The following is a 27,198-nucleotide window of genomic DNA, read 5'->3' on the forward strand; positions in this document are numbered from 1 at the left end:
TTGGCAAAGAAAAAGTGCTCAGTAACAAATTTGTGAACAAAATTTAAGAGAAATAAACAGAAAAACAAAAACCCAAATATCTTGTCTTTATATTTTTGTTTGTATAGACAGATGTTATGTATACAGTAAATGTGTCATACATCTAGAGCTTGTATGTACATGAAGGTTAGCCGTAGGGAACAGCCAATCAGCTATCACGCTGCCATTTAAAAAAAACCTCTGTATGTGTCTCGCTGATTGCTGTGTTGCCATTGATTTGAAATTTGACATTTAGGCTGAACTTCCCTTTAGCGTTTAATCATATTTTCCTCTTTCCAAAACAAAGCAATAAAGCCTCTGCCATGTCCTCTGCTACATCTCCTCATTTCCCCAGCTTAATTGAAACCGGCGTGCCCTATGTGTGTTGCCTATTTCATTTCCAAACCATAACAAACAAATCATTTACAAATGCTCTTTTTCCTGAAGCTAATTTAGAGGCGCCAGCTTCACTTCTTTTATCCCGCCACATAGAAAAAGTTTTCCCTGGGACTCTAGTGATAGTATTAGTAGAAGTAAAGTCATGTGGACTATGCATTTGGTCGGTCCCCTCGCAGTCCCCCTCACATAGATTAAGCTTCAGAAGCTGCCTCTTGGCAATTAATTCTATCAGAGGGCAGCAGAGAGCACTCTGTCAGAACTGCTCCAATAATTGCAATTCAAATGAATATGGATTCAAAAACTTTGACAACACACAGCCAGTCATTTTGCAACTTGGGAATGAAAAAAAAAAGTTTTCACCCGTCATATCTCCTGTTTTGTTTTCCTTTCTCCTTGGATGAACAGGAACCTCTCATTTACTATTCTCTTTCCTTCTTTCTGTTTACAGACACATAGAGAACTGGACAGGGTTGCAGACTCTGAGAGACGTCGATATGGAGCTCTACACCGGACTACAGAGACTGTGAGTGTTGAAGCCGTTATCTGGAGGGGGGGGTGGGGGACAAGTGATAGACACTTCACTGTATTTCAGTCCTACTGTGCTGCAGATCTGGAGAAAGGACAGTGGAACCTGTACCGCTGTTAATCCCTGTTTTCCATCAGGTTGCCCGGCTGCTCGCTGCAGAGCGGCCAACGCTTTTCTCCTGGAGATGAGAGCGGTAATTCAGCTGAGAACACAAGTGGCTGCGGCGGCGACAGCATCGCCACCGGGATTTAATGTCCAATACTTCTGTGAATGTGACACGATCTGGGCTAATTCTCAGAGGAGATGACAAGGTGTTAGAGGGGGTGTGCGAGGAGACGAGGGAGTGAAAGGTGTACTTCTGATCCTAACACAAGCTGATGTTTAAACAAGCTTTTAATTCTCAACAGTCACACACCACTGGAACATCCCCTTGGCTTTTGCTCAGTCACTGATCAAATAATGCTAAAAAGCAGCAGGGAAAATTGAATTAGGGGTCCCTGCTGTTGTGTTGTGATTTTTATTTTTTTTTAAATCCTCATCTCCTCACTTCTTGAAGTAGCGTTTGACTCTTTTCTTGCTTTGCTGCCCTGCATTATGAGGCCACATCCTTTACATTCCTCTCGCCCTGCCGCTTCTCCCTCAGCCACTGCCTCCTCTTCATTTCTTCCTCTCTCTGCAGAGAATCCTATTCTCCTTTGCCCCTCCAAAGTCAGAGCTGGCCTCTCCCCCTGATCCCCTTGATCCCTCATCAGGGAGGCCAAGTGCAATATCTCCACCACTAAATTAGCATTTTTCTCATTACCACCGCCTCTCTCCTGCTGCCTTGTCTGGGGACGCAGGCTCCTCCCCAGCTGGAGTCGGGCCTTCCCAGGGAAGGCTGTTACCTTGTGCGTTGTTGCCTTGTGGGGCTGTTAGCAGTGCAGAGGGATGAGTGAGAAAAAGTTACACTTGGATAACTTACCTCACCTCATTTAACATTTTACACCGCTCATCTTTACTTGATTAAAGTGAAAAAAGATGAAATGATCCATTTAAATAAACACTGACCTATTAAATATGTTATATAACTCTCCCGAATAAGAAATAAATTTATGTAACACGTACAGTACAGTTGTTTCATGCAATTTATTGTGTTCAGTTACCTTAAAAGGTATGTCTAGCTGTTTCTTTTTTGTCAACAAATCCCATGAAAAGACCAAAACCAACATCAATACTTGCTGACTTGTTTGGCCCATCTGTTACATTCATGTCAAAACCCACTGTTTGAGGGCATGAATCTTTAAAAATAGGTCACAAATGTAATTCATTTTGAAAACAGGCAAAATAATTTCCCCGAGCAGGTGGGCACTGTATTTTCTAATAAACATTCATAAAGGAGAAGTAAATTTTTTGGGACTATTTTCAGCTGTGGATTGATACACATTTGGGGAACTAAAGAGCATTTATAGCAGAAGGACATTATATGTGGGACTGTGTTCATGCAGCCCATTCTCTCTCCCAGCCTGTCAAATACAGCAGCTTGGTCAGTGTCCATGCGCTTCAATGTCGGACGCTGTGGGAGCCCCAGTTGTGCCATTTCTGGAGGCGTCCTTTTAGCGTTGAAATCAGGTGGCATAGCATAAAAAGCGAGAAAGTCCGCAATTGGAGGAGGTGCAATAAACACAGGACTCTCATCCAAAAGAATGGTGATCACGTCCCTTGTGAAACCAAAAGTCAACATTGACATCTTATGAAGACGTTATGTAAGTGACGTAACTTATGTACATAAATGACTTAAGTTACTTATACTTGCGTACATGAACTTGTGTAAGTAAGGTACTTAAATTTAACCCAAAGCATGATTCACTCCTAAACCTTTATGTAGAAAGTCGTTCCTGATTTTGTCTGTTTATTACAGTGGAAACTGCTTATAGTGATTACGGTTACATTGATCTACTGCTTATATGGATCAAAAGTGTTGTTTAAATGATTTACTTATGGTAATCAAGTAATTTGATTACAGTGTTCATTTTGGGTCTTTTCATACATATAGAAAAAATACAGTAATTCTGTCTTTTTTTTTCTTATCATCATGCTTTGCCTGAGGCTGCTGCTGTGTGCACACTGACACCACAACAAGAAAAAGAAAGGCTCCCCAATGAAAAACATGGTCTCCTTGAAGTTTATGAGAAAGTGCTGAAAACAAGCCAATGAGATGCAGCAGGGAAAAGTACAGCCACATATTCTTTACAGTACTGTACTGTATGAAAGTGTATTTGAATTATACATGATGCAGTAACTTTAAAAGTATTTCAGTGTCTATTAGACATGATCACTGTTTCCACTGTAGTGTGCAGCGGTACAGAATTTTCACTTCTTTCACTTTTCACTGTGCCGCTGCACATGGAAAAGTGACGCTCGAGGGCCCACTGCACAGAGTCCTCGTTTGAAGCGAATAGAGCCACTGACCATGTCGCCTTTTTTTTTACATCTTGGGAGCGAGAATGTATGTGCTTCATAGTAATGAAGGCACATGTAACCCAGTGCAACAGCGTGCTTCATTGATGTCTTTTTAATAGTTGTTGGACAACAATGGAGCTCTGTGGCACAGAGGAATAAGATAAATCACGCTTTGGCTGCACATGAAATACTTGTTAGCAGAATCAATTCATTGCCACTTCGTAATCTCTAATGGGATTTTTTGACAATAAGAAAACACTGACAATAACCTGACTCATGTCTGTTATTTTGGCAGACCATTGTGCTGACACGTGTGCTAGAATCTGTGCTTTTTTTTTTCGGCTCTTGCACTTTGGCCTCACATATTCAAGTAGATTTTTATCTCATCATCTTGTCATGTGTCTGATTTTTATCTGGTGGATATTTTATTCAATTTTTTGTTAACAAAGACAGTACATATAAAGAAGAAAGGATAAGCAGTGTAGCAGATTTTTCAAGGTAGTTCATAAGTACCCTTCAAAAAACAAAAAAAAAAAACAAATGTCCTGTGGCCCTTTAGTTGGTTCTTTGTGTAGTTTGGAAAACTAAATGACACAAAGCACAATATTGTTAAGACTCCTTTCATCAAATGTGGTGAAGTGTGGCCTAAAAAAAAACATGTTTAAGACCTCACATTAAACACAGCAAACATCAAATTGCTGCTGTTTACAGAGATGATTGTGTTCAATATAATTGTCATTACTGCTGTCATCACTGCTGGGAAGATAATAACCAAAGCTCAACAGTCATTCTTGCAGACGCTTTTGCTAATTTCATGGGACTGAAATAATAGTGAAATTATTGTTGCCATTTTTCTGGGGAACCCAACGGAATGTTCTCAAGGACATTTGGAGGCATCGGAGCCCCACTTTGGGAACTTGCGGGTGATGAAAAGCCACATCCCAGTCAAACACCGCAGAGGCGTGATCAGACTTCTAGAAGGTAATTGGCACCAACAGCTGGGTATAATCAGCACACTGCGTTATGAGGCGCTCGCTGATGATGTCAATGACTTCTTTGGAGAGAGACATCTGTGATTACAAGATTAGAAGTCATTACCATTGTAGCCCAGAACAAGAACAGTGTTTCCCAAACTGGGGCACTGGGAATTCCAGGGGCTCCTTGAGAGGAATCCGCGGGGTCCCCGGGAAAATTAGGATTAGTTTCATTTCACAGTTTTTTCAAGTTAGCACAACAAGGGAAAGTATTGGAACGAATGAGGTTTCACCCGCTTTACAGTAAAGACACACATGTTCACAAATCTTTCATCAAATGGTGCTTCAAAGGGAATTTCCATTTCAGTGTCAGGTCCGCAGGGTGTGCACATGCAGATTGAAGTTAAAATAATTGGAAAAGACAAGGAACTATTCTGACTTGTTACAATGAACTGCTGCAGCAGAGCCTGCAAAACGTCTTGAAATACACCAGTAATCCATAATTGTTTTCTCACTGTGAAACCACCATTTTATGTATTGAAAGTGAAGGAAACTCAAAGATTTTCTTCTAAACACATATATGTTTGAAAATAGTTACTGAGAGCATGAGAAAAGACTGAGAACTCTGTAGTATTGAATTGTGGCATTAGATCTTAAAGGTATGTGGAAAGCAATAATGTTTTTCACGCCACATAAAACATGGTATTAACCATGCAGCCAAATCTGAATGATTAAAAATGACCAAGTATGAAAAACTTGGCCACAGAATGATGAAAAAAGGAGCTGTTTTCTCTGCTCTGAAAGGGAAAGGGCGTGTGCGCTCTGCTGTCCCAAGTGTTGAACACCACTGGGATCTGAAACGTGGACACTCCGCGCGGCAGCTTTATCGGACTTGTGCAGACATGTTAGAGCCACCAGAGCCAGAGGAGGGTGACCTATCAGCTCTGGGATATCAACTCCTTCCTCTCAGTCTGCAACAGGATGTTTTGTTTTGTTTTAGTTCTTTGGTGTCTGGCTGTTGGAAGTGAAGTTAGCAGTAACTGCAGGGCTGATTTGGAATGATAGAGTTCATAACTGGTTGTCTGGGAGGTTAGGATGGCAGGGTCATGTCGTTCATGACTTGGTTTGCAGGACTTATATAGTATTAGGGGAGTATGTCACTGAGCCATACTTCAGGTCTACCCAAAAATCTTCAACACAGAAACTGTGAGCAACAGTTTCATGGTCCAACTATTTCCTACCATGTACAGTACGTCTAGAAGGAAAGATTTCCTTTAAGCTGTTTTAGGATTTTTTGGGCATACCTCAAATATGGTTGAATGATGCACTGGAGCCATGTGTATCTTAACACTACATAAACTTGAGTGCATTAGCATTTAGCATTTGCATTGCAAGATACGAGAAAAGCAGTTCTTTTAAGAAGCCTACTTATTTTCATTCACCAGCCACAAGCAGACTGACTGAGGAACGACACCCCCCACCACCAACCCACCTCATTAGTCATACCGTACCTGTAATGACTCTTTCAGTCCAAATCAGTCTGGCAATTACAGCTCACTAGTGTTCCAACAACCTGACACAGAAGAAAAATAAAGCATCCTGTCACTGTCCTCTGGCTCTATTGGCCCAAACATGTCTGTACAAGTCCAATAAAGCGACTAGATGGGGCTTCCCAGTTTCAGGTTGTAGCGTTGTTTGACACTTGAGACACTCCTCCCACCCACCATCTTTCATTATTAACATGTTTTCCTGTGGTGTGACAAACATACTTGCCAACCTTCCCAGTTTCCCAGAGGACTCCTGATTGTCAGTTTCTTTTCCCTATTTCCTGCTTGGATCACAATTCTCCTGTATTTCTCCTGATTTCTGACAAATTTCCTTTTCATTATCACAACTCTTTCTGACACTATACAGCTTCTATAAGCCCTATACAAATCTGAAAGTCACCTGTGTCCACCCTGACAACAAAACAGCTACTACCTCATTCAGACTTCCTAAGAAGGATTCCCATTTCCCATTTCTTAAGGAAAGTTTTAAAGAAAAATGGCCATGCATTTTGTAAAATCTGCCACGCCAAAAATAAATAAATGAAAGAAAACTGATGAATATTAATTTGTTCTAGAGTTTTATGCAAGTTTATGTGAGAGGGACAAATTATTCTGTATTCTTTCCTGAGAATTAAAGGCAAAATTAAAAGTATTCAACGCTGTTTCGGTGTACTTATCAATTTGCTATTTTTCATTCTTTAAAAGTCACCAGAATGCAGGAACATGATACATAATCCTCCCCATTTTTCAGGTCTCAAGGCTGGCAAGTATGGTGACAAACTCAGAACACATTGCGTTACACAGACTTAAAAACTGGTTTATTTGCACTTTTATTCAAGTGACAAAAAAAAAATTCTCTCTGAAACAGACAAAAAAATGAAACAAACGTACACACAACAGTGTTAAAAATCGTGTGACGCTTCTACAAAACAGACCAACATGAGGGGGAAAAAAAGATGAGGAGCAGAGAGGCACAGACGAGCATGATGAAATGCACCGAGAATAAAGAAGGAAAATGAAAAAAGAAGATCGAATGGCCTTGACGCAGTTATATGATCCTGTGTGAGTGTGTTTGTGTGTGCCCACGCTCAGAAGAAAAGACATGTCTTTGTTTAGGTGGTTTCTTCACAGTTTCATCTGTATTTTATCATTTCAGAACTATCATGAATTGCAACCTGAGGGTGATCCAGGCTCGAGCGTTCGCTCAGAACCCACACCTACGCTACATGTGAGTAAATATTCTATCTTTGACAGCCATGTTTCCCATGCCTTCAATAGAAGTATTATGATCTGCAAAGCTCGACAGCTTGTAGTACATGGCATAGATGAGTTAGCGTGGAGCAGAAGATGATGCAGTTGATAGAGACTGGCTTGGGGGAAACTGTGGCACTGCCATTACTGTCGCAACAGCCGCACATCTTAAATGAGACATCCATTATTTGCCTTGGATAATTGGTTTTCTATCTGCCCCGGTTCTTTGTGCTTCAGTACAGCAACATGCCAAAGACGCAGTTCCATTTAGTCGGCACTCGCCAAATGGACAATTTGTGCAGGAGGCCCAGCATCAGAGAGCTGGGCGAAGAACAAGGTAATTTCTTTAACAAAGGCTGATGTGTCACCCTGTATGACAGCCTGTTATTCCCCAATTTTCCAGGAGTAAACACGGTGAGAAACTCAGTCACAGTCTTTTACCTGAACACATTTGCCATTCGCAATTTCCAGTTGTCAGCTGAGAGGCAGTTTGGTCTCTCTTTACCTCTGTGGATCACTGCTGTTAAGCTTGAATCTGTGCACTGCCTGAGTTTGTGTGTGAGAGAGAGAGAGAAATAGCAAGCAGTAGTTCATAATGTGGTTATTTAAGTCAGAATTTGTCATTCAAGAATTTAATCTTGTCTGTTAGCAAGGCAAAAAAGACTAGTCTGATTATCAAATTAATGCCATGTTATGAGCTGACTTTTGGGCATCTGAGTATCCATGCACGTCCGTCAGCGCACACACTGCGGTGTGCATGTGTGGAGACTTCTTCAAACAAGTTGGTATTGCTCGTCTCTTTATCTAGTTAGGTGATTGGTGGAGCTAATCGAGCTCATCAACATTTAATGAAAGTTATTTAAATCCCCCCTTCACTTTAATTTTCTCTGCAGAAAATGGATTTGCTCACACAACGACTGAAAACAAATTTATTGTAACCTTCTCACCTTTTCCTCTCTTTCCCTTAGTACACATAATTGCTATCCTGTGGCAGGGATCCAAAATGTGCAAAATATATAAGAGAAGATTGGGCGAGAGGATAATAATTCCTTTTTTTCTTTTGTTCTCATATGTGACGTAATGGTAAATACCCCCAATTTTTTGTTTATGTTTCTGTAACTGTAATCGAATACAATTACCTTCCTCTTATCCAAATTACATAATGCTGCTACATGCAATCCATTACTTCACAAGTCTGGGTAAATGTAGTCAACTGAAGCAATAAATTGTGCTAAATTGCCCAAGCTCACAGAGCTGTGCACAGAGGTGTGCAGCAGTGCCTACATGTACCAGGATGCATTGCAGTCAAGCTGACTCCCACTTTCATGTTGCTGTGTTAGCACCACCCTGGCCTCTAGCTATTATTTTGTTGGCCAAAACATAGTGTTAGGTGACAAAAATACTCATCCAGCATGCTTTCTCCAAGCTGAAATAGCCCATAGTTCTTCCTTGTGTCTGATTACATCACTGTGACATCACTGGATGCAGGAAGAACAACAGATTTTGCAGGAGAAGTGCTCAGTTTTCTTGGTCAATATAGCACACACTGGGGAATTTATTACTTTAATTGACTACATTTATTATCAATATTGACATCCACAAGTGCATATTTTTTCCTTTAAAGGGACAGTTCACCATAAAATCAAAAATACATATTTCCCCTCCTGGCCTGTAGTGCTATGTATCCACCTTATTTTTTCAGTGTAAGTTGTCGAGTTAGGGAGACATCGGCCATAGAAATGTCTTCCTTTTCTTTCTAGTACAGAGAAAGTAACTCCCTCATTAATATGCTCACAACGAGGTCTTGAGTAACCGGGTCATTCATTGCTGTTGACTCTGCAACTCACACCAGAATAATCTAAATGGAAGAACAGCACTGCAGAAATAAGAAAAATACATAAAACATGTATTTTTGATTTGTTGGTGGAACTGTCCCTTTAAAGATCTCATGCAACACATACCTCTCTTTAAGTTTGTGCTGAAAATGAGAGAAAAGAGAGTGTGTTTCACTGTATTCCATTTTCACTTCAACATGGAGGCATTTGCATTGTAATCAGTGAAAGCCCCACCCCAGACAGTCCATGACAGGCCTCTTTTGTGGTCTCATTAATGCAGATGGATGGTTGCTAGGTGACACTGAGGATGATGATGTCAAAGAAGATTAATTATTATGCCTAAGCTTAGCCTCAGAAGGCCGACCTCATTGATGTCTGTGTCAGACAGGTCTCCTCAAAGCCCGCGCTGTCAGACAGGCGCTCAACTGGTTGCTCCTTTGTGAGGAGGATCTGAGCTCTTCATCTCATGTTCAGGCAAAAACAGGGTGAATCAGCCACGTTAAAGACAACATTGATCCTGTGTGCTTTAATTAACACCCAACCGAGATACATTATCTTTATAATGAATGTTCTGCTAGTCTGTGTTTTAATACATGTATCACACATTATTGTGTTTGTGCATGTGTTACATACCATGACCTGACAACTGAGAGTTCGCTGGATGCCTCCTCCAAACAGCCATTGTCTAGTCGTAGGTTAGCAACGGTAACAAGGCACAGCAGGCCTGTCAGACGTTGGATTTCTCAGCTTGTTGAAATGTTTTGCATGGGGTTGTATGAGAGTGATCCTCTGTATATAAAGAGGATGGATTTTGGATTCTTTTTTTTTTTTTTTTTTACCCTCTCCAAAGCCAAAAATGCCAGAGCAATGGTGTAAGGAATTGATTACACAGAGGGTTTGTCTGCTCTAACCACTGATATAAATAAAGATGGATGCCCGTCTCCACTTCCACCCACTGCAGGAAAATAAAGCCAAAATACCCCAAATACAGTCGCTGCCAAGTCTGCGCAGTAGTGATATGGACACAAGGGCACATGAGCAAAGGAAGACAGGGAGGGGGGGGGGGGGGGATGGGGGGGTAATAAAGCTAAACAATGAAACAACAAAATAAAGACCAACAATAAGCAGCATGACATAAACCATGCACCTAACTTGACATGGCACATACAGTATATTAAGTAAACCAGACAAGGGTGAAATAGTCCTAATAAAAATACTGATAGTGACATTGTGCAAGTGTTGCAATTCAAATAAGTGTTGTAGGGGAGTTCTGCAACCAGCCACCAGGGGGCCATCATGATGCTTTTGCTTCACTGTTGGGGAGCTGTGATGTCGCCCGTCTGTATGAACTGTATGTTAATGGTTCTGATGTAAGCTGACAAACATTTGCATGTGGGTCTTCCTAAAGTAGTAACAGAGTGTTACTTCACAGGCAAGCTGCCAACACTACATTATTTTATCAGGTTAGAGGTTATGATAAAGAAAAGAAAAAAAGCATTTGTAGCACATTCACTGTGTAGTATTAACCCACTCAAGTGATGCAAGGATTAACCCACAACCCACAGATCCCGAGGGTTCGAGTAAGCTTAGAAAATACCACAGGTGTGGGCAAAGTTAATAATAACTTGCAGAAACATTGTGTGCAGTAGTTCACCTTCAACCTTCTTCCCCTCTCAGCTCACAGATGCATCGTTTCTTTGTGTTTGAGTGTGTGTTAGTGTTGGAAACTAACTTTTCTTTCTTTTCTTTCTTTCTTTTCAGCCAGTGTGGCTGGTGGATTCCAAATTACATTACAGAGTACTCATATTTTTTTACTTGTCACCACTTTATAATTGTGCTTTTGTCTGTGTAGTTTTGTGTAATCTTGCCAAGGCAAGGCAGATTTATTTATATAGCACAGTTCTTACACAAACGCAACCCAAAGTGCCTTATAGAGTACATGGGCCCAAACCTGAAAAACAAATGGTAAAAACAATAAAGGCAAGCAAGAAGAAACAGATAGAATATCAATAATTAAAGCAAAGAGGCAAAGGCACACAAACATGCACAAACACACACACAAAGACAAATGCACATCGATTAAAGGCAATAAAATAAGCTAAAATAAGTTTGATATAAGGAAACAAAAACAAGATGCATACACACAAGGAGGGGTGCATCTGTAGATCCATTTTAAGTCAGAGTTCACTTTCAAAAACTCAGATCTTACTCCAAAAGGTATAGGGAGCTCTCAGCAGCATTTCTTCGACAGTGAAAATTTAAATAAAAAAACAAAATAGCTCCCAAAGGTTTTATAAAGTAAAAATAAATAAAACTAGTAAAGCTTGAATTTGAGTCCTCTCACAGTCTCTGTTCTCAGTTCAGCAGCAGCAGGTTTTTGGTGCTGAGAGCAGAGCAGCTCAGCAGCTCCAGTGAGACGTACAGCTTCTGTACTTCTCATAAATTGCAGAGACTTCACTGAAGACGCGCTCACTCGGAACAGACAGAGGTCATTATAGTTATACTGTATATCACAGCAGCGAAGTGCATTATTATAGCTAACGTATATCACGACAACAGTGGGACTCTGTTTCGGGGGACTCTGGCAGAAGAGCGGCTGATTTAAAAGCCGTTGCTTTCGCCTCCATTGAAATCCCAGAGCCTGTGACTTCAGTCATTCTCGGTGGTGTAACTGGTAAACTGAGCGTGCTTGTTGTCATAGAAATAAATCATAAGATTGCAATGCTTATTGCGACTTTGGCAATATCTGCTGCCTTCCCCTCGACACAGCTCTGCTCGCTCACTGGAGCAGCTCCACCAGTCTTTGACTGTTTGTTGCACAGCACATGATGTGTAACCAGTCAGATTGTCCTGCGGGCGGGACACTGAGCAGGACCACAGGATGATAGACAGAGCTTGGCTTGTAGGCTCACCTGCCACTTCACAAACTCACCTGCATGGTTCGTGTCTTTAATGAAGGGTTACTTATTTTGTTTCTATTCAAAAATAATGACTCAAGACAATTCACTGTTCATTTAAAATCTCCCCACTACTGTGTTTGGAGGAGACAGAGAGCACTCTGGACTGGACAGCTCCACAGCTGCTCCAAGCGGCAGGATCAGCACCTTGGACAGCGCCACAGTGCTCAGTCCTAATACTTTTGCTATTATACTGCTTAAACTTGGAGATTTGCAGATCAGTTGGTTGATTAAAGCATATTTTTGCGGGTGTTGCAGTGCAGATCAGCTACCAAAGCAGGTCGGGTGGGTGTGGGTATTAAAAAAACCCTGACCCATGCCTCACTAACCCACTGTGTGGCAGCTGGTCCTGAATGCTGTCAGAGTGGAGGCTTGTGGCTCTGGCCCAACTCACTTGAGCAACAACCCAATCTCAGGTATTACTTTACAACCCTATCCTTATAAATGATTTATCAATGGTTTAGAATTAGGTTATTAATTAGGGTGTAAGCTTATAAATACATTTATAAATCATTAATAAGCTATGATAACACATTCGATAAAATGGGCAGCAGTGACCTGTTGTGAACTCACATTTTTCTGTACTGTTAAGCCTCAGATCTCATATTTTTAGCATGGATTGTTTGCACTTTGCAATAAGGCTCCCCTTTTGCCAATTCTAAATGGCGATAACTCAGATTAGTTGGTAGTGTGCAGTACCTGGATCTTGACAAATAGTGAGCTCACAGTGAATGAATGTTTTAACTTATTTATAGCTGTTTATTCATGATTTGTAAAGTGTTTACAACCCAATAAAAAACCTAATTATAAACCATTTATAAATCATTATAAGGATGGTCTCATTTGCCAAACACTTAGCTAGTCCTCATCTTAAAAGCCTTTTCTCATGTAACAAACTGAAACATATTGTGTTATGTTGTATAACTCTAGCTTGTACACTACCACCAGCTCTACATTGCAGTGCAACAACAAATGTTTCTTTATTTCACTCGGGTCATTAGCCTTAATCCTTCAGCATGATATCATGTATGCAACCATAAAAGGCATATTGCTCTGAGCAGGGTTTCCAATTGGAAATGAGACAAGAAATTTTAAACAGTAAGACGGCTCTTCAACCAACTTATAAAGCTTATGTTGGCTTAATAATCTGGCTAGCAACTTCTGATAATAACTGCTAGCAACATACTTGGCAAGAAATGAGAAGCTGGTTTTGTTAACCTCAGTCTGGAATCAAAGATACATTGTTGAGAATTTTAAGTGGGAAATCTGCTCCATTATAGGCAATATGTGTCATGTGAGGACATAAACCTCGACAATAGTAACTGAGGCGGTTACACTTGATCTGTAAGATTTACCCAATCAATTATTGATATTGACCTCATAGCAGGAAGAGCCCAGACTCCATCATTTTGTCTGTGAACTTCCTGACTAGACTGTGTTGTGTAAATTGACATCTGCTGCTTGTGATCACCTTCTGTCTGACATTTTAGTAAATACCTGCTTGGTTTTATAACGTACAGAGTGAAGAACTGCCGGAGCTGGAAGAAAAGGAGAGACTTTTTATAACTGCAGCACTCTGACAAACAGGAGCCGTGCTATTTACATAGCGCTGCTAATTAGATCAGTTCTCCCACACAGCTCTGGGATCAGCTAGTCATTTACCGTTATAATCCAGTCATGGTGACTGGTCAGAACGTGTTGCTGTTTGTGTTTAATTAGGTATTTATGACAATATGATATCATAGCAGAAGTTGTTTGAGGTCGGCTGTTGAAAATGTGTCAATACAGTAAGTCTTCATCCAAAACACAACAGAGACTCATCTGTTCAGTCACTCTACACTATTACACACAACACAGTTTTCCCTAACATGGGCTTATTATAGTGCACCATGCTGATTATTTATATGTATATTATTTAATAAATAATATATTATTTATAATATTAATTACATAATTGATAGGTTAGCGTTAGCATTTCAACAGTGGAGTGTTTTGCCCTGATTATGTTTATTTGGTCAGAATTTTTTGATTAGGTCCTCTTTCCTTGCTCTTCGTGCTTCTTCCATAGATAGTGGTTAAATAGTTTATTTTCTGTCTGTCTTTATGATCGTGAGGCTGCATGGGGTCTTTTATTTTGAAAATTAACCAGATTCTCCCTACCTATTCTGTGTCTGACTTCCTGCCTGTTTGATCTGTTCCGTGCTAATTGATGCGGCAGCCGTCAGAAATAGACTCTGAAGCGGTGCAGAGCGGAGAGCCACTTCAGGGACGCACAGAGTTTAGTCCCATTTTTCATAAGTGGAAATGAAAGATCTCAGACTTCTTCTATGCTCACAAACATTTCACAAAAGGTTTCTCTCAAATTATGTTGTGAAAAATGTTAAAATCTGTGTTAGCGAGCACTTTTCCTTTGCCAAGACAATCCAGCACCTGACAGGTGTGGCATATAGAGATGCCAGTTAAACAGCAGCATTATTGCACAGGTGTGTCTTGGTCTGCTCACAATAAAAGGACACTATAATATGTGCAGTTTCATCTTGAAAGAAGACATGTATTAGGGACCGAACTATGGCTTTTTCACAGAGGGCTACAGATACCACTTTTTTTTTTCCAGGAGCGCAAAGTCATGACTTATGTTTCTCTGCCTCTGATCGGCTTCCCCTGGTATTCTTACCTTAACCCTAACCAGTCACTCCTCATTCCTAAACCTAACCAACCCAACAACAAAGGCAGCAAGTATTAGCCAATCAGAGGCAGAGTAGGGCAGGTCATGACTTTGGCTTACCTGCAAAAAAAAAAAAGGTATTTGTAACCCTGTGTGAAATGTAGTTTGGCACTAACCCTAACCCTGAAGAAATTAACCTGACACGCCAGATGGTTTGTTACACAGAACCATTTGGGAAGACATTCTTAGAAACAGTCTTACAAAGTCTTACAAACTCTGACCGAAGCTATTTGGAGAAGAGCAAAAACATTTTTTCCATTGAGAAAAGCCTTCACTGCTGTTCATTGCACTTCTGTCAATGAAGCAAAATACTCTTCGGTTCTGATATAAGTGATGCTATCGCAGCATCTATGCTAAGCTCTTCAATGTTTGTTCGAGACAAGACGCTTCCATGGACGCTTCTCACTGTTGTCACACCTGAAACCACGCCCATTTCTGCCAGTAGTCCCTCCCAGGACACTGATTGGCTGCACCACTTTGGGTAGATAACTTAAAGCCTGGAAAGCTGCTCCAGCTGCCTCACAAGGTAAATAAAAAAAGGGAGCAAAAACAAAAGTGTTGTGTTTATAATTTTATTTAGTACATTATAGCTGGCGATAGTGACTGGAAGTGAAGAAATATAATGTAAATAGGTAGATTGAGTGAATGAAAAAAAGACCCAAGCTGCATAAGGTCAGGAAGCACCACACTGATACAACCAAAACCAAGGAAAACCTTTACACGACACAACATATAGACAGACATGATGTAAAAAAAACCATAACAGACTGCAGCAATGACAGTCTTACAAATGTCCAAACAAACAAACAAACAAATAAACAAACAAACCAACAAACCAAATTACTGTACAGCCTCAAAGCTGAGAGTGAAACATGCCCAATAGGAATGAACTCAGCTATATTTAAAATACTTTTTTAATCTTTTAATCGTTTATTTTCATAACAGCTTGTCAAAGTATCGGTGCTGTCATTATGAGGTGACCTCCACGGGTCTACTATATTTTAATTGAGCCCAAAATAAACCTAATTACAGTATACCATATTCCGAGAGAGTCCTTAATTGTGATCAGCAGGATGTCAGCGCATAAAGGAGGTGCAGAAATTTAACCCACGCAGCACCCAGTACCCCCTGTGGCCTGCTGATGTGTCCTTGGGCAACACAGAACCTCTCATTTTTCTGCCAAGACAACCCAGATGAAAGTATCAGCTGAATGACTAAGTAAATACAAATTGTGCACGGCAGAGCAAAGCTCCAGAATGTGATTAACTCTCCAGAATTAAATCTGTGTAATAGACACTCATGACACAAATATTTGAGCAACACTTGGAATTAATGTGCCTGCAAGTTGCAAACAAGAAATCAACAAACTGTTATATTTACTATTTAAACACCTAGCTGATGCTTTTCTGGTGAATGATTTATAGTGTTGCAAACTGAGATTCCAAGACCAGTTACTGGTTACTACAAGCAGCCAGTGGTCAGAGGTCACTGCACAAAATAACAGCTAATGAGGAAAACAGCAATTCATCCTTAAATTACTTTCACCTGTGTATACAATAAAACAAAAAAAAATGTTTTTGACCAGTTCTGTGTCCCAGAAACTATATTATGTTTGAAATATAAAAGCAAGATCAAATTTAACTCTATGAGTAAATTATATGTTTTTAGGCAGATGCTATTAGCGCCGAGGTGTCAATAGCCAATGTGGCTATTGACACCCGGGTGTATATAACCTAGCATGGCAGAAACGAGAACCCTGGTGTCTATTTCCATGCAGGAAAAAGCTAATCTTGCTGTTTACACTCACATGGCAGAGACAAACCATCATCTTTTCCTAAACATAACAAAGTTGTTTTGTAGCCTGAACCTAAACAAATATGACTGGTAACTGAAAACTTTATTGTTCTTTATAGCTAAAATAAGGTGGCTGAGTGTGAATAGCCATACAGTGTGGCTATTCTCACCTAGGTGCAAATAGACACTACACACAGTTAATTTTGATGTGATGACATATTGGCATTTGGCAAAGATCCAAACCCAAATCCAAATATATTTATAGAACACATTTAAAAAGAACAGTTGACTAAAAGTGCTGCACAATCAAACTCATAAAAACAACACTGTAAAATAAGAAATAAAAACAATAAGAACATAAAGACTATAAAAGCAAAAGATAAAAACAACATAATAAAAACAATAAAAACATAAAAAACGTAAAAGCAAAGCCGTTAGAGCAGTGCAAACCACAGGGTGTGTTAAAAACCAGACTAAAAATGATTTTAAAGGTATGACGATGTGATACCCTCCAAGTTTGATTGCCCCATTTATGTTAGGTGGTAATATTCATTATATAAAATGCAAGACATATAATAAAATGGACTAAATACTTAAAACCTATGTAAGTTTTATTACAGATTGGTTCCTAAATTAATATTAAGGTCATACATTGCCAGTAGGGGATTTGTTAATTTTTAACAAGGGATGGACGTGATTTGTTTTGTTGACTGGTGACTAGCAAACCTACTCATGAACGACTCTTTTGGTCCTGTATTTTTTAATACCCAAACCCCTGTATTAACTGACATATGGACTGGACTCAGAGACAAAAAAATCACATTTAAAAATCCATGGATTTATCAATAGCTTAAACAGGCAAATGATATTTCACAGCCATGGTCAGGGCCATAGATTCTAACTTGCACAACTTGTCAAATAAAGGATCAATGAGTCAGGCAGACTAGACTGAATATTCATCTAAACAAGCCCTCTGCTCTGCATTCTCTCTGCTACTAGAGGATGAACAGGGGAATGCTATCCCCCCACAATTGTACCCTAAAGGCTCTTAGTTTGCTGCTAACTTAAAGTTAGTGATTCAAATGATTGGCCAATGTTCTGAGTCACTGCATTAATGTTAATATTAATTTTTTCTCTAGTCAGGCAATTAGAAAATGTTTCTGTGGGATATCTGTCTTTACGAAGACATGTTGCAAACACATTACCATGTTTGTCTCAGTGGCACCAGTGACTCTGCTCATCTCACCATTTGTTGTGGCTGGACAAACTGATGAAACAGCCTTGAACCTCTTAAGTACCATAAAGGGACATTAAAGGAACAGTCAGTAATATTGTGCACAGCCTCTGGAGAAAACGACCATGCTCAGTGCCAGTAAGTCCACAGTTACATCAACGGCTGCTGGGATGTCCAGACTTGTCAACAAGTAATATTATCTGTGCTTCACAATTCATTTCATGTGTGTCCAACCTCTGCTCCCTGGACTATACCCCAAATGTTTGTTGTCAAACTGCTTTTGGACTTCCAAAGCTCAGCTTAATTTGCACATGTGTGGAAGAACACGCAGTCGCCAAACAACAAGGGTAAATGGTTCCCTTGGCAGTTTCACAACTTAATTTCACACCACGAAACAAAATGAAATAATATACATTTTTGTGGACTGTTTCCAGTAATAGCTCTTTGTTATCTGCAGGCTTCAGCATCATGGAAATGGGGTGGTGAGACAGTTTGGTTACAGAGCTTAGGCTGGAGTTTGCCACTGTTGTGGCCAATTTGTGCGTATGACTGTAACTAAGTCCATATGATTGATTGTTGATGCAATGGATATTTTATAACATGATGTGTACTTAAGTTTATAGAGTTGTGTGGTGTATATATTTACTCAAAGAAAATTGTCTGTAGACAAAAGATAACATCTGTAATGTACAGACAAGTATTATGGCCAGGCATTAGAAAAAAATGAGAAGAGGAGGATTTTTTTTCATTTTGCATTTCGAGAATAAAATCCAAATGTTTTGAATAAAGTTCATAGAAATCAGAAGGAGAAGGGTTTGAGTTTTGGATTTTGAGAATAAAGTCCAAATGTCAAGAATAAACTTGAAATTCAAAGATTAAAGACAAACTTTTGAGAATATGTCAAACTACTAACCTTGTTGCAGTAACGACTGTGTCTCAAACACTGCGCTTGCCTGAGCTCCACACCTTCAGGGTCAAACAACTTGATCAATTGTCCTATTTTGTCTTGTGATACAACATATCCTAAAGTGCACACAGGTGTAACCACTGATATCATTGCATTTGTCCTCAACCAGCTCTTCAGTTTGCATGAACGCGGCCGGTTCTCTCAATGTTTGTGTGGTTTCTTCCTCTGAACAGACACAGTTTTCATCACAATCTTGTCATAGTCCTATGATTATCACTGTGTTCATGTTCTAAAAGACAAAGAATTTCCTTATTAGAAAAAACAGTTCTGAAGTACAACTCCACAAATTCATCTACACAAAGCATCATATAAGCGCTAATGTTAGTAGTTTGATATTCTCTCAAAAGTTCAAACTCAATTTTGAAATTTCAAGTTCATTCTCAACATGACAACTTTTTTTTCTCAAAATTCAGAGTGAATTTTTCCTTATGCCTGGCCCCAATACTATCTCATAATAATGGAATGATTTTATTAAGACTACAATATTACATCCAGTGCAACTCATGCAGTTGAACTAACTATTAGTGAGAGTTGGACTGTGGCCTTATTGCATCACTGCTTCTGTGGTCTGGGCCAGTAGGAGTGCTCAGACAAGCATAATAGTCTAATTTCAGTGTAATTGAGTAGGTGTAAGGTCTCCTTAATGTGGCTGTTTATCATTTTTGATTAAAAGTAGTAGTTGTGCTTTCTTCTCTCTTTCCCACACTCTGTTGTTTCCATTCAGTACAGAACTATTCACGGAAAAGAAACCCATCTGACTAAATCACAGTGTTGTTCACTGGAATGAATAAATAGATGTCAACAGATGGCGTTTTGTAAAAAAAAATAATAATAATAAAATATTACTGTTCACTTTGATAATGTCGTTCAGTTAAATGATCAGTAAAACTGATAATGATCTATTTTGTGAACACAAATGAGTTAACTTTAACTGCTCTTTTCTTGCTGTCTTTATTGTAAGCATAATAAGGTACAAATTAGATTTATTTATTGTTTTACAACTCAGGTTTGTATGCTGAGATTAATTTGTAGGTCTCTTTTTGCAAGTTACAAAAACAATGTTACATAAAAGATCATATACAGTAGTTTGGTTGAATAAAAAATAACTCATAAACATAAAAATGAAACAATTTACATGGAGGATTGCTGAGGATGAATTAAACAGTCTCACAGCCTTGAGGGAAGCTGCTCTGTAGTGTGGTGGTACAGCAGCAGATACTTCTGTATCTCTTGCCAGAGGCAGCAGGGTGAACAGGCTGTGGTTGGGGCAGGCAGTGGGGGATTAGAGCCGTTATGGGCCCCAAGGCCACTCTTTGTGTGGGGCTGCATTTTCTCATCATAATTTACCAGAAAAAAGTGATTTAGTGCCAAGTGTAAAAGTGCGCTAGGAATATTATACGCCTGCATTCACACACTCAGGGCACACTGGCATCACGCTCTCATTGAAGCAGCATTTACTATAAACAGAAATGCAACAGAATGCATCTGCAGGCTGGTGGCAGCTTTTAGCTTTCTATTAGAAAATCAATTTGACCCTATGAACCACGCCACATGATGTGGCCACCAGATGACTGGGTAGATGTGGCTCACATCTCAGCTGCTTAATTTTTTAAATGTTCCTAGGCCAATAAAGGTCACATATTTTTTCTATGCAGTAAATTTAAATGATTAAAAATAGTCTGGCCAACCTGGGGCCTTTGCACATGTGGGGCCCCTGGGCTGCTGCCTAGACCAGCCTGTGCATTAATCCTCCCCAGAGGGGCAAGTATTGTCTTTTAGTATCATCTGGGCTCTGCACACGCACCCATACCACTGATGCTCAGTAGATGGATACTGATGATGTTCTGGGTGGTTTTAATCACCTTCTGCAGAGTCTTCCTGTCCTGGGCTGTGCACACCCCATGATGTTTGTGATGATTCCTGTCAGGATGCTGTCTATTACCTCTCTGTAGATGTTAACAAGAACTAACATGGGCTTAGGGAAATACAGCTGTTTCTGAGCCTTCATGAAGATGTGTGATGTCCATGACAGGTTCTCTGTGAAGTCGATTCCCAGGAACCTAAAACTGTTCACCTGCCCCACCTCAGCTCCACTGATGTAGGCAGGGCGGTGTGTATTTGTCTCCTTTCTCTGAAAATCAACATTCAGCTCCTTGATTTTTGTTGATTTCCTCCTGATGTGAAGTCTAGTGGTTGTTTGAAATCCAGCCAATGATGGTGGTGTCATCTGCAAATTTCACAACAGAGTACTCTCCATGTCTGAGGCTGCAGTCATGGGTTTACAGCGTGAACAGGAAGGGGCTGATCACACAGCCCTGGGGACCTCCGGTGTTGAGAGGAGTGGAGGAGGTGTGATCTGAACTGTCTAGGGTCTGTTTGTGATGAATAAATATTACTGTTGACTTAGAAAACTGATAATGATCTGCTACCTGAACACAAATGAATTAACGGTTCAGTTCTTGTTCTCTTTATTGCAAGTCAGAAACAACCAGATCAGAAAAGAAAAGGCCTATCTGTAAGTGTTTCTACAGATGTTTGGTAGCCTGAACTCAGCTGTCGTTATGTCAGAGATTGGCTCCTTTTTTTTTCTTACAGGATCTGTAGCATCCGATTGGCAATAGGAGCTTTACTCTTACCTGCTGATGTGATAGTGGAGATATAAAGGACAAGAGCCCTTGTGAAATGTCTTTAGATAATAGTAATTGTATGAAAGCTTTAATCTCCTTCAGAATGGTCTTTGAGATTACACACACACACACACACACACACACACACACACACACACATCCATTCCTATGTTACCAACAGTGGACAGTGATGCTATACAGACCAAGTATATACAAAAACAAACAAACAGATTACTTAAAATTACTTTTAAGATCTTTTCACACAGAATTACTGCAAATATAGTTATGCAAGTGCACACACACATACACACACACCAGAGACAGACATCTGGTGCTACTGTAGGTTTTGTGCTGCAGGTCATTCATCCTGCATTGCCATCGTGCCAGTGATCACAGTAAATGGACATCATCTTGTGTATTGCAGCTATGGAGATTTATTTTGCATGAATTAATTAATTGTGCTGTCTCAGAATGGCAATGAGACTGTACTGGGTCAGCTTCATTATTATTACTGTAAATCATTATTGTTTATTGCTCATTGTAGCCTGCTCCATTTGGGTCTCTCCCACGCTCGCACAGTTACAAGCGTGTGAGAGGTGGTGATATGACCTTGCTGTGCTTGGTCAGGCAGGCAGGGGAGGCATGCCACTGAAAAATAGTCACACTGTGCAGGATTGTGCCCCGGCAGTTTAAAATGCATCGCTTTCACCTGAGCTTCGAGTGAGGACATGCATCCAAATATTTTTTTTCCTGTGATGACGATATGTATACTTGACCATTGACCTTTTACACAACGTGACTCACTTCACTAGCTGCTTGTTGCTCTGACCTTAAAGGAATGCGGCCTGAATATACGATGACGTTGATTATAAGACCATTTCCCCACACCTGTTTTTGGAAAAATACTTTTTGAATATATAAAACACAGTGGGCCTCATGGAAGAAAAGATTAACAAACAAGTTTTCTCTTAGTTTTGTTCATATCTACAGTTTATTCTTATTTTGTTAGTGCCCATTGATTTCTGGGATTCACTAATGTTTTCTTATTTTTGCTTCTCTCTTAGGTATAAGAAAATTATATGAGTGGGCGAGAGCTCTCTTACCAAGATGGGAGAAAAGAAACCATCTTGTTTTCACAGTCCATATTTGTTCTGATTATAATTAAGATATCTATTATTACATAATAATCATGAAGATATTAAGTGTTTCACCTTGGGGGACACCTTTAACTGTTAATAGTTAAAGGCATCATATTATACAAGTCACAGCTATTTCCTGTTTCACAATTTTGCAGCTTTTACGTATTTTATATCAACTTATGTTCAGTATTTTAGGGGTTTTAGACTGTTGGTCAGACAAACCAAGTAATCTGAAGGCCTATGGAGACCTTAAATTAAATCATGTAATAAAAAGTTTTAAGACAAGTCAAAAATACAACTACATTTATAGTTTCATAAATAATACTGTTTGTTAAATATTTTAAATAGTATAAAAAGTGTAAAAGGAATTATAAAGCTTTTCCTTTAAGCTCTGATCAGTTGCTAAGAAATAATAAAAAAAAAAACTTTTGATGTCTCTTCCTTTACCACTAACCAGTTGATTAAAAAAAAAAGGATTATATAACCCTTTCATTCTCTCACTTGGGTTACTTTGTGTTTCTCAGCTGGCACAGCATCACAACATGGTTTTCATTACTATTTTACTTCTTCTTACAGCCTTTCATCGTGTGTCTCTCCAGTTCTTGAGCATGTGTTTGCACACAGCACAACACCTGCCCTTATACAGTATTAGGGAGCATTACATATGCTAATAAACAGTTGGCAACTTTGCTCAAGCTTATGATCAAATGTGAAGCCACCTGAGAAAGAGCAGCTTTGAGCGATTAAGACCGTTTGGTGCCTCTAAATTTTCTGTTAAGAGACCAAGTAAGAGAAGTCAACTCCAGAGAAAATATAAGAGATAATTTAAGAGTTTAAGAATGTTGCTGCATTTGGCCCATTGAGAGTAGCGCTCTGAGGAAAGTTTCATTGAGATAATGTTAGCCCAGGATAAGATAGTTCTCATCCTTGAAGATCTCTCGTCAAATTTAAGCATCAAATACTTTCAGTAAATCATGTTGCTTGTCTGTAAGTCACACTCACTCACTCACGTACTCTCCTGTCAGGCTCTTGAAGTGATCAGAATGATTTTATCATGCAGTTAGCATTTTTCAGACATCTGTTTGTCTCCTCATCATGACATTCTGTGACAGCTTTAATTCTTTGCTGATTGACAGATGAGACTGTCTTTTTTCTGCATTGAAGACATTGGGTGACTTTTTCAACTTGTTTTCTTTATTTCATGTGTAGCAGCTAAGCATGTTACACAAGCCATCAGAAAGTTTTGTGAGTTAAAATGGGTTAACGAAACTAATGCTTATTAAAGGAGTTGTGTTGGCTTTAGTGGCATCTAGCAGTAACCTTGGAGATTATAAAGACCTCACTTCACCCTCCCCTTCCAAGCATGTAGGGGAGCCTACAGGGGAAACTTGTGGAGACCACAAAAGGCCCTATGTAGAGCCACTGTTTAGTTTGTCTATTCTGGGCTACTGTAGAAACATGGGGGCACAACATGGCGAACTCCATGGAAGAGGACCCATGCCCTCTGTAGATAATAAATAGCATATTTTGCCAATAGTTTCCCACAAATCTTACACATTGGACCTCTAACTCTAAAAGACACAGACTTAAAGAAACCTCTCAGCCTAGCAACATTAAAGCTACAAACAACCCATAATGCAACACTCTCTGTAGGAGCCACACTAGTGTTACACTGATACTCTCTATACTCAAAAAGATTAACTGCTGTTGTGACTTCATAATTGTTTACTCCATGAATATCATACAACTGAAACTTTTAATTAATTTCTTGAAGAAAACCAAACCTTATATTCAGGTCAGTATAGTAGATTAATATTTTGAGAAACTGATTTACTGCTTTCTGGAACAGAATTAGATGAGATCGATATCGCTCTCATTAAAAATGACCCTGTTTCTGTCCAAAGCCTAAATAATAACTTTCAAAAACGTATTATTTAGAAGAAGGTGTAAAGACAATAAGTTGTGATTTTATGGGTTGTATTTAGAGGCAGTGACTTTGTGAAGTATTGTCTCAGTCTTGTGAGATTGCTGGTAGGGGTATTTTTGGCCTTTGGTCAGGACCAGGCTAACTGTTGTTTCCTAAGCTAACTGGCTACTCCAAGCTCCACTAGCTGTGGTTTTATGGGGATTTTCATGCTGGAGCTGCATCTTGTCTGGGAACAGGAGCTTGCCTTACGTGAAATTGCTGGTAGGTGTATTTTTGCCTTTTGGACAGGACCAGATTAGCTGCTTCTCCTTGTTTCCAGTCTTTGTGTTAAACTAAGCTATCTGGCTGCTCTGTACTTATTGTACAGACATTAAAGTGGTATCAATCTTCTCATCTTAACTCTCGACAAGAAAGCAAATATGTGTATTTCCCCAAATATTACTGTAAGACGTGACTTAACATGACGCAGGGGGGACTTTTGATTAACACTTGGAGACAATAGCTAACTGTTAGCTAGGTGGAGACCTGTCAGTGTCAGCAGTCACCTCCTGTTCTGCAGCTCCCTTTGATCGCCCCATGTGTCTGGCTGTGAATACCCAGTGTTCTTGCTCTGCTGTTATGACATTCATCTCACACACATTTATCTTGAAGACAAAGCATCAGGTGGAAATGAAGTCAACAAAGGCGCCACTACAAGGTCTCGGGCTTTCAACTTATTTCTGCCACTGCTGGGTCCAGTTTTCTATTTGATGCTGCTGGCCGGTCAGGCTCCACGCGCTGTGCTTGTCCCCGCCTGTGTCAAATTAAAGGTCAGCGTCTGGATGGTGAGGCAACTCTTCTCTTTATTCCAGTGCAGCTGAGGGAGAGGCCCAATAAATCTGGAGGGAACGTTGTCACAAGGGAGTTGGAAAGGTCACTCCCCACAGGGAGAGGGAAGTGGAAAGACTCTCTCTCATTAAATCTTCCCGGCTACGTGTTTTTTTTTTTTTTTTTTTTTATTTATTTCTTTTTTTTCATTCCTAAATGTCACTTTCATACCCGGGTCAGCTGGCCGGCTCGCCTGAGTCCACCTTTAATTAGAAGTCTGATTATTCTCTGTTTACCTTTGTAGAGGCTTTTAAACTCTCTGCTTTCTCTTCAGCATTCCTTTAAAACAGACTTCCTTTTCTTCCTGCCCCTCTATGTCTTTTTCAAAGAGTTTTTCCTTTAGGTTTTCAGGTAGTTTGCTCACTTCAGGCGGTGGCTGACTGAGAGATAAAACGGTTACCCAGCTGACACCTGCAGTCTCTGTTGTGTTCCGCCTGGCGCCTCCACAGGCACATAAAAATAGAGCGGTGATCTCCAAGGTGTAAATGAATGCTAAACCCTGATTTACTGTCTGTGTCAAGCATTTTACATTCACACTCGGGGCAGTTAGCGGGCACACTAACCCAGAGAAAGGAGAAAGGGTCACCTCAACCAAACATAGCACTATTTTGGCTCATTGGCCATTGAAGGTACTGAACTTAAGACCTTTTTTCAATTACATGAGTTCTGCAATCACCCCTGACTAGTGTGGAGAGGTGAATTGTTAAGTGTGTATTAAATGCTTCCTTTTTACCCGATCTTAGAGGCAAGAAGTGCTAGTTTACCACACAAATCAAATGTGAAATGTGAATGTGAATGTGAAATAAATTCCCATGACACCATAACCCTTCACTGTTGGATGAACAAGTTGAGGTGGCAATTGCTGTATAGTTAGAAAAGTGGACTGCAGCCATTCTGGAGAGTTGCCATTTTGAAACCCAGAGAGGCTGGTGAAAATTGCAAGGAAGTAATGAGACAGAGTTAACCTACGCAAGTGCTTCATTAGAGATGTTCAGTTGTACTGAGGAGCTCTTAGGGTGACTTTATTTAACAGTATGAATATGAAGCAGGGCAATGTTAAGAAACAGCATCCAGGCTGAGCTGATCTCTGGTAGAAAAAGTAAATTACTTCTCTGCTAAAATGCAGAGCAGTTAGAGCCTTTATTAACAAGTAATGCACCTGCTATTACTGGAGCTCTTTCTATCTGTCACTATCTTGAAGTGTTTACTTTCATTTACAATGTATGACTGTAGATGTGAACAAAGACTTGTTATGTCAGTTCATGATAAAACATACAAAGAGTTTTTAAAGCCTCTGGAAATTTGGCTTTAAATACCTTTGATACCTATATGGCATCAAGGTTTAGTTTTTCATTAAACATTAAACACACAGAGCAAAAAAAAAAAAAAATCATAACTATTAGAATTCCTGGTTCCAAAAATGTTGCTGTTCAGACCGTTTCTCAAGACTTTGTGGGGTCAGCAGGAAAACATACTTTAGTCACCTAAAAAAGAACCATCTAAAACAATCTATGAAGTGTAGGCTATATTTAGATGATATATAGATTATTTAGACACCCCTTTCTGATGTGGAACTGATATTGCCATCTATGTTCTCTTCAAAACCATCAGGGTTCTTTGATAAAAACAGTCATTTTACCTCGCAGAACATGTGAGTTGCTATACTACCGCTGCCTCGATCGGTTAGTTTGTGTGATTGTGTGATTTTGAATCTGAACTAACGTTACTTGCAGTGGGCCATCAACTGCTGTGTTCTGCTCAGTAAAACTGGCCAAAATTGACAAAGCATCAAAGGAGTCTGGAGCAATGTAATGGCTTCAGTTCCCTGTTGTTGAGTTACGTCAGTCTCAAAGAGGCAGATTGAGCTGGAGCCAGAGAGGGTTTGTTGCACGTGTTGGGGGGTGCAACTGACATGTTTTTTTTCAGATTGGGTTATAATTTTTGTAATGCATATCCGAGCAAAAGCACGCCC

The 27,198-nt window shown here is 39.8% G+C and overlaps 1 protein-coding gene across 2 annotated transcripts in view; it reads left to right on the forward strand.

Moving 5' to 3' along the window:
* ntrk3b (neurotrophic tyrosine kinase, receptor, type 3b) overlaps positions 1 to 27,198 on the forward strand; it is a 292,291-nt gene that overhangs the window by 49,366 nt on the left and 215,727 nt on the right. For both annotated transcript variants that reach the window (XM_084721783.1, XM_084721791.1), the window contains exons 2-3: positions 866 to 940; positions 7,060 to 7,131. In XM_084721783.1, the coding sequence (XP_084577909.1) occupies positions 866 to 940; positions 7,060 to 7,131 (147 nt within the window). The remainder of the gene's footprint in view (positions 1 to 865; positions 941 to 7,059; positions 7,132 to 27,198) is intronic.

The sequence above is a fragment of the Lutjanus erythropterus genome, chromosome 1 (genome assembly GCF_056507025.1).
Source record: "Lutjanus erythropterus isolate fLutEry1 chromosome 1, fLutEry1.hap2, whole genome shotgun sequence".
In the NCBI taxonomy this organism is placed as follows: Eukaryota; Metazoa; Chordata; class Actinopteri; order Lutjaniformes; family Lutjanidae; genus Lutjanus; species Lutjanus erythropterus.